The sequence below is a fragment of the Aegilops tauschii genome, chromosome 2 (assembly GCF_002575655.3).
Source record: "Aegilops tauschii subsp. strangulata cultivar AL8/78 chromosome 2, Aet v6.0, whole genome shotgun sequence".
Lineage (NCBI taxonomy): Eukaryota > Viridiplantae > Streptophyta > Magnoliopsida > Poales > Poaceae > Aegilops > Aegilops tauschii.
In genome coordinates, this window is record NC_053036.3 from 77,114,827 (window position 1) to 77,123,923 (window position 9,097).

The 9,097-nt window shown below is 41.3% G+C and overlaps 1 protein-coding gene across 1 annotated transcript; it reads left to right on the plus strand.

The window, feature by feature from the left end:
- The first annotated feature begins 1,060 nt into the window (after nucleotides 1-1,060).
- Nucleotides 1,061-2,101, plus strand: LOC109786950 (transcription factor MUTE-like). Its single transcript, XM_020345514.2, has 2 exons — nucleotides 1,061-1,663; nucleotides 1,784-2,101. Exons 1-2 carry the CDS (start codon nucleotides 1,118-1,120, stop codon nucleotides 1,883-1,885), a joined length of 648 nt encoding a protein of 215 aa, XP_020201103.1. The 5' UTR covers nucleotides 1,061-1,117; the 3' UTR covers nucleotides 1,886-2,101.
- Nucleotides 2,102-9,097: the final 6,996 nt, after the last annotated feature.

Here is a 9,097-nt window from a genome sequence, read left to right on the forward strand (position 1 = left end):
AATATTTAAAAAACATACATGAACATTTTTAAGTAAGTTATTTTATTTTACCTATATTATTTATAACACATGAATATTCAAAGGCATGTGCCAAATGGGATTAAATAACTGCACCCCATTTAAGCCCCACGAGCGTGATCGTTTACAAAATATGTTGTCTAGTTATCCTTATTGGTTTTAGCTCAAAAAAAAGTTATCCTGATTGGAGTTTCTAAAAAAAAAATCCTTATTGGTCAAACATATTTCAAGGATGGGGTGGCTAGCATGGCTTGCTTGCTAGCTCTAGGTTGTGGGCTTGAGTTTTGGATGACACTATTTTTTATTTTCATGCCAACTTTTTATTGGACAGACAGGTGGGACCCACTGGTCTATGCAAGCATTTTCCTTGTCAAATTTTCATTTGTATTGACAGGTGCGACCAACTGGTCATGGAGATGTATACTATACGAAGCAGTTTGTACCTCCGCTGTAAGCGGGCTCCGTGTTACGCTGGCACGCCATGTGTGCACGCCAACTGAAATATGCCACGTCAGTGCACTTCACATCTACGGACGGGATTAACATCATATTTGCACGCGTGTGCTAAGTTTTGATATCACTTATCTGTATTTCGCAATGAACACCTGGCAATTTCAAACACCATTGGTGCAATTATCTCTCCTGTCTGAGGTGAAAACTGAAGCAGGGTGCTGATCTATAATTTATCTACCGAAGGCCTCAACGGCCAGATGAGCAAACAACTGTGTTTACTGTATGATGAACTTTCTTCTTTCTTGCAAATTACTACTGTAGTATGATGAACTGAATGTGAATGAAACCCCACTGCACGCTCCACGACGCCAGATCCGTCCGTGGCGCCCCTGTCACGGGCACTGGCAGCGCCGCGCCAAATGCGCCCAACAATAAATGAAGCACGCGCGCGCTCACACGTACGACGCGGCCGCTTCACTCCCATGCACGCACCAACGCGCGCACGCCTAAATATCCGCGTCCCGGCGCGGCCGCCTCCGCGCACCTATATATTCCCACGGCGAGGTGCATGCGGTGGTCGTCAGCCAGCTCTGCTACCGGCGCGGCCACCGTACCCGATCGAGCTGCTGTGGGAAGAAGAAGGAAGATGTCGCACATCGCGGTGGAGCGGAATCGGCGGCGGCAGATGAACGACCACCTCAAGGTGCTCCGGGCGCTCACGCCGGCCTTCTACATCAAGCGCTGCGACCAGGCGTCCATCATCGGCGGCGCCATCGAGTTCATCCGGGAGCTGCACACCGTGCTGGACGCGCTGGAGGCCAAGAAGAAGCGCCGCCTCTGCAGCCCCACCCCGAGCCCGCGCTCCCTCCTCACCTGCTCCACGCCCACCAGCGCCGGGGGCTCGGCCTCCGACGTCTCCCCCAACAGCAACGGCAGCAGCGGCGGCAGCTGCATTGTGCCGCCCGGCATCGGCGGCGCCGCCGTGAAGGAGCTCGCGGCCTGCTGCAACTCCCCGGCCGCCGACGTCGAGGCCAGGATCTCCGGCGCCAACGTGCTGCTCCGCACGCTCTCCGGCCGCATCCCCGGCCAGGCCGCCAGGATCGTCGCGCTGCTCGAGAGCCTCCACCTCGAGGTGCTCCACGTCAACATCAGCACCATGGACGACACCGCCCTCCACTCCTTCGTCCTCAAGGTACGTAGTAATTAACTCCATTACCGGATTAAATGTGCTGCGTGCGTGGATTATATATTCCGTGAACGCATTCGATCAGCTGCCTTCAGTCAGTGAATTAATTGCACTGTTGCATTGCAGATTGGGCTCGAGTGCCAGCTCAGCGTGGAGGATGTCGCCTTCGAGGTCCAGCAGACCTTCTGCTACCACCAGGAGCTCGACTACTCATCCATGGCGATATAATTAGTCGCTCCTTCGTGTGCAAATTATATAATTATATTAAGATACATCCATATGCAACTTCAACATGCGCTCCATGTCTAGATGCCCTAATTTGCATATTACTTTTCTCTCGAAAGTAATATATATAGTGTTTCCATTTTGCAAAATATAATTACTGTCCATGTAACTCTTGTGATATTGTTTCAAAATGTAAGTCGTGTATGCAAATTATTTTGATGACATCTTCTGGGACTTGTACTTATTTACAATTTTCTAGTATTTCCTTTGTTTATCAGAAAACATGTACACCGAACAATGCATCATTGTTTTCCTTACACACCGCCGCTAGCTGGAACCGGAAGCCATGTTCCATAACCAAAGAACAACAGAACAGTAATGCAATACACACCAAAGTCTCCAGCATAACCCCACACAAACATCTTGTGATGTACTCCCTTCGTCAACCTTAATACAACTTTGTATTTTGGGACGGAGGAAGTACAAACACGGTTCCAGTTTGGAGTCTCCGACCACACACCATTGGGAGGGTCCGAATTGTACAGGAACACAACGGTGTTGCTTTTTGATGATATCGGAATGTCTGGATGCAAATCACTCGGAGTGTTCAAAACAAAACTTTCAATTCATGGTTAGTTGGCCAGGAGGTACCAGCCAAAAGTCACTCAAAGATCCCGAACAAGAGCAATACACTCATGTAGCAACCCGTATATACCCAACACCTCGCTTGGAGGGTTCTAGTTGCACAACACGCCATTGACTAACCCTCTAGATGATCTTGGATGCTCTGGGCTGAAACCACTTATGGGTCTGGCATGTAAAAGATGCGAGAGTTAGGATTTGGAAATACAATGAATTTTGAGGGGCTTTGGAATTTGATCTTTGAGTACTTGACAAGAAAAACTTCTCCTCACAAGGTCCAACATCCCCTTTTGATTGTATTGGCATACCTATGGACTCAAATTAATCTTGGATCCCTAAAAGCTAGAGCAGTGTCCTTATTATTCATAACACTTGATTGTTAGATTTTTTTTTTCTAGGGGTGAAGAACCATCTTCCAAACTTAGTAAGGTTGACGTAAATGTTTGGTGAAAGAAACTCCATCAAGAATCACACATGCAAAGCTTTCACAGGGACCGGCTAATAAGAATGCCTTCCTAGAGTCGGATTTCTATAAGAACACAAACCATATGTCTGGAACACATTTGAATATGTTGTGATATGCTTCATAATGCAATATAAAATGTGCAAATGTGACTTCTAGAGATAGCTATGATATGTCAATATGAAGTATAGAGTGTGCGGAAGTTGACAACAAGTTATTTAACACACTGCAATTGTTGGTTTGCTTATACCTTACGATACATTGGAAACCTCGATACTTATATATGTTTAGAGCTCTCTACCAAGAAGTAAAATATATATGTGCACTATGCTATTCAATACCAAGTACAGAGCATGCACAGATTGCCAACTGGTTATTGAACACATTCTATTTTTTTCGTTTGCTTATACCTACTCTAAGAACCTCGATGGGGATATTTGCTGGTCGTTTGAAAAGAGATGGTAATTGGTCTATCACGAGTTTCTGAATGAGAGAGTGATTATGTAATATAGTGATCTCCAATTCTGACATGGATTTCACATTTCATGATATCGAGTTATCCATATTAAGCTTTCAATGCAAATTCAAATGTATATGATGACTCCTAGGATAGTGAGAAAACTTTGTATGTATTCATGGGTAGGACCGCACACAGACATGTACCACGGCAATTGAGTCAATATATATAGTGCATGTAGTTATCATGACTGAATGACTCTAGGAAAGGAAAGCTTTATCAAATTCTCCTTTTCAAAGTTGCACCTACAACTACTCATTGGAAATAATCCTATTCTTATGGGTAAATGTTGTGGGCTTACAAATTTGCTCATGATCAATTGTATTGTGGATTGTCTCATGTCTCTTGATTAGTTGATATTTATCCCCTAAATATCGCAAGTTTCCTACCTCCAAACAAAATAGTTACTTGTTACTAATAACAAATCAAAAGATTAGTCTACGTTCTTCCTTAGATCTCGTATTTACTCCGATAGTTCTAACAAGATTTTTTAGGGATCTTTACTGAAAGATATAACATATGTATGTTTGTGTGTGTGTGCGCACACACACACACAATATAACATATAACTAATGTATGTGTCACAAATTAGACCGTCGGGGCATGTCGCGCGCGCGCACACACACACACACAATATAACATATAACTAATGTATGTGTCACAAAGTAGACCATCGAGGCATCACGTTTTTTCTTGCATCTAAGGGATTTTGTTTTAATTAAATATATTTTTAGTGGATATGTCTTTACAATAGAAAACTTGCATAACTTTTCTACAAAATACCATTTTAATTTGGCGTTGTGCAAATGTATGTGTGTTAATTATAGACGTTAGAATTGCATAACATGATAAGTAATATATTACTATTCACCATAACTGTATTTGGTTAATAATAATAATAAGTAGTAGATACAAATTACCAATATAATCTTATAAAATTAATTATAAACAAGTATAAAAGTTTAGTACATGGAACTAATTGGCTATGAAACAAATTTCCTCTCCGTCTGATGATTACATGGAGATTCGTGCTTGCTCAAGTTGTTATTGGGCATTTTTTATGTTGGTCTCTCATCTGATTGGTTTGCGTCCGCCCATTAACTTGTGAGTGTCATGTTTTGAATGTTCAGTTATGAACCCAATATCCTATGTGAACAGTAATATTCATGTGTTTTGGTCAAATTTTCATGAAATTCTACTGTTTTTGTTCCACGGTTTTCTTTAGTACTATCGGGAAGAGCGCTAGAGATACTGAAAAAGAATTATTTGTTTACCCAAATAGCACTAGAGACTAGAGAAGGATTTACTTGCCTGTTTTCTGTCTGCTTCCAGGTTTCTCATGCTGGTTAGCTCTCAAAGACTATTTACAATTTACATGTCACTAGCAAATAGTATGGTTCATTTATGTATTTGTTTTCAGCATGATCTCTAGTTTAACTCTTTTTATTTTTCCTTTTTACAACGAGTTTAAAGACTATTTACTATTTGCATGTCATCGTAAATAGTTTGATTCATTGTATGTATGTGGGGTAATATCAATTTTCCAGCATCCTCTTTGTTTGAGTACCTAAATATTTCAAAAGAAGCTCTCCCACCTTGTAGATGAAAATTTAGTCATAAAGTTGGGACCTTTCTTCGGCTAATCCCATATAATATAATAGTCGCTCCTTCGTGTGCAAATTATATAATTATATTAAGATACATCCATATGCAACTTCAACATGCGCTCCATGTCTAGATCCCCTAATTTCCATATTACCTTTCTCTCGAAAGTAATATATATAGTGTTTCCATTTTGCAAAGTATAATTGAGGTCCATGTAACTCTTGTGATATTGTTTCCAAATGTAAGTCGTGTATGCAAATTATTCTGATGACATCTTCTCAGACTTATACTTGTTTGCAATTTTCTAGTATTTCCTTTGTTTCTCGGCAAACATGTACACGTAACAAATGCATCGTTGTTTTCCTTACACACCTCCCCTAGCTAGCAAGCCAGGTTCCATTACCAAAAAACAGCGGAACAAAAGTGCAAAACACACACCGAAGTCTCCAGCAAGCCCCTACACAAACATCTTGTGATGTGACGGTCTTTTTCATTCAGAAGATTCCAAAATGTATGAATAGAAAGGATGCAAAAACAACATGTACTGTTTTTTGAATCCTACATGAATGCAGAATTTGAAACATAAACATATGCTATAGAACTTGCTTGCTTGCTTGCATCACATACAAACACATGGTTTATTTGAAGGATTAAGTGATTGTCATGGTTTATAAAGGATCCTTTCCACTAGGTTGGACTCGATAAAAAAACTATTGAACTTTTTTCTCCGAAGATGAAGAAGTAAACACTAGTGTGGCTGATTATCTCCGACGATGGTCGCGGAAATAGTGTCTCCCCGGAGCAGTTTTTTTAGTGCCTCGTACATGCATGCTTTCAAGGTATTTATTGGAAAATATGACCACCTCGGATACGATACATTCCGCTCGCCAGCCCACCTCATATAGGTTTATTCCATGGTGTGTTTTCTCGTCAGCTGCCTTTAAATGTCCCTTTCGAGGCAGACTATATGGTTACCGCCCCCCCCCCCCCCCCCCCCAGCCCCCCAAAAAACATGGAGAATATAAATATATAAATAGAAGAACAAAAAAGCAAAAGGTGAATAACAGACAAAGGAGCAATAAAAAATACAATATGTATGGTCATTTTAGTTCTGGAGGAGTGAATACACACAAAGAACCACTAGTCAATTTTAGGTTGATGGCCAATTTTAACTTAAGCTATGGTTGACTAAAACACACAACACATGCAAAACTATGAATTTAAAGAGTGGAAGCAAACTTGCATGAATGTAAGGGGTCAAGGGATAGAGATTGGAAACATAAAGGTTCATCCCGAGACCCGAGGTTTGGATTGTTGGTGCAATCCTCCTCGTTGGTGAAGGTTTGTACGCAAATCCCTAAGACACAAAGTCTCAGCTAAAGATCACGAAGTTCGTGGACACAAAGTCCCGAGGCACACACAACACCTTGGCTCACCTATCAAACTAGTATGAAGGACGGTTAGGACGCCCCACTTGGGGTAGAACTTGACATGAAGTACGCGAAATTTCATAAACTTATTGGTTCCTTCACACCTTGAAGACAATTAAGCACACATATACGATCTATGAGGCATGCACCCTACAAAATTAGCAAGAAATTGGGTTGCTTGGTGATGAATCCCTTCCTTGTGCTCCAAAGATTGGTCCTCTCTACTCTCAAGATCACATAGGATGGATCTATAAGGTAGAAGAGGACAAGAGGTTCAAAGGTTATAGGAATGAACCCCATGGGATGGGAGCTCTGAAAATATGGCTTGAAACTTATAGCATATGAGTTGTGAAGTGCTTGCAAAATGTGGGATGGGTGGGTATTCATAGACTAGATCCAAAAATTAGACCGTTGCACATGAAATCACATTGCTCGGATGTTCCAGAAGTTTCTACTTGGAGGCAGTGGTGGAGCTAGGAGGCTGGCCGGGTGGGCCATAATCCACCCTGGATTGGCCACCCTGGGTTGCAAGGCTTAAAAATAATAAAATAACAATGAAATGAACAGTTCTCAATGTTGGCCCTCCCTCGACCATTGGGCTAGCTCCGCTTGCTTGGAGGTTCTGACTAGATCAATGGTGGCAACTTTCAACCAGCTTAGAGGGTCTGACCATATCCTGTTCAGAGATTCTGAATGAGTCTAGAGCTGTAGGAATAGACCACAGAGGGTCTAGAGAAAAACACTAGGAGGCTCAGGACAAAAGGAGTGAAGTCCACAAAGGATGGGGGGTCCGAATGGAAGCCATTCGGAGGGTCCAAATAAGAGTTAGCAATTTTCGACCAAACACAATTCCAGCTCGGAGTCTCTGACCACAAACCATTCTCAGGGTCTGAATTGTAATACCACACAGGGATGTTGCTTTTTTATGATATCGGAATGCCCGGATGCATATCACTCAGAGTGTCCAACTTTAAATTGAAAGTTTCTGAGCTCAAAGGTACAACCAAAAGTCACTCAAAGATCTCGAACAAGAACAATGCACTTACATAGCAACCCGGATATACCCAACACCTCGCTTGAAAGGTTCTAGTTGCACAACACGCAATTGACTAACTGTCTAGATGATCTCGGATGCTCTTGGTGAAACCACTTATGTATTTGGCATGTAAAAGATGTGTGATTTAGGATTTGGAAATACTATGAATTTTGAGGGGTTTTAGAATTTGATTTTTGAGTACTTAGCAAGAAAAACTTATCCTCACAAGGTTCAAGATCCCCTTTTCATAGTACTAGATGACCGGTTGCGCCCATGGCGCAAAAAGCGAGAGCAAGCCAAGTATTCTAGTCATATATATGTGACTAATACTTGGTACCATGATAGGCTAAAAGGAAATGATGAAATCACTTGATAATAGCATACTATGCACAACAGAATATTTAGATTTAGATACAATCAATGCATAGCATTATAAAGAGGCATAAGATCAATTTACGATAGCTTATTTACATTGCTTTTATCAAGCAAGGCACATGGTAAACAGAAGAAATGCAGTGTCGGGTGCTACAAAGTATCACCGTGAATTTCTTTCATACAATGAAGTAGTTGAGCCAAAAGCATAAGGTAATGTTACATGACGAAGTCTTGAACTTAAGTGTGGGCAACGACATAGGCAGGGCCGTTTCCAGCTATAATTGGTAGATCATTATGCCCTTCATACATGTGTATCTTGAGGTATTTACCTATGAAGTGAGCGGAGAAGTCCTGGAACAGATAGCAAACATGGGCAAAATGCAGCCCATCAGGAACTTAGAAAGAACAATGCAATAATTGCAAGGTAATAAGGGATCGCCATTCTTTGGCCACTCTTTTCAACCTGTTAAGCTGCTGGCACAAGAAACGAACGGAGAGAAATTCTGTTTGATTATTAATCACTATACATTTGTAGAAGCAGTAAAGAAAAGCTGAAGGCAAGTTTGCCTGAGAAGAATTAAGTATGGCACATAAGCACTACTTGGTTTGCCAATACACCAGTATAGAACAAAAAACTATGATTACTATTACAAAGCCCATTAAGTTTGCATAAGTGAAGTAATACTAACACGGTAGACACGCACAGTTACCTGAGGCCTTTCAAAGGAGCCGGCTCTATGCTTAGACAACCAGGAACAGCCCATATAGTTATAATCTCTGGTACTTATGGCGCATTTGTGCATTTGTGCGACCAAACATCAAAGGAGTCACCAACCTGATACTTACTGTTTTTTATTACGCGTTAAGAACTTAGTTGGTAATCCTCTGATCCTTATTTCATATCTATTTGAGAGCATAGACAATGCTGCGCCAATAGACGTTGACCATTTTTTTCACCGAGAAGGTGCTGGATGACAGTTCTAGTTCTATGGTTAGTTGCCATTTGCTCCCTGGCTTCTTGGTCTGTTGGTAATTGGATAAACATGAGTAAAGAAGAGTAAAGGATTATGCATGTCACATGTATATAAAATCATCGTGTTTCATATGAAAGAGAAATTTATACTCATTGAACCGACAAAACAGCTTT

Bases quoted from the DNA above. Each gene is read 5' to 3' on its own strand.
- LOC109786950 (XM_020345514.2), top strand. From the start codon at position 1,118: ATGTCGCACATCGCGGTGGAGCGGAATCGGCGGCGGCAGATGAACGAC. The intron at 1,664-1,783 runs GTACGTAGTAAT...GTTGCATTGCAG, and splicing joins TCCACTCCTTCGTCCTCAAG to ATTGGGCTCGAGTGCCAGCT.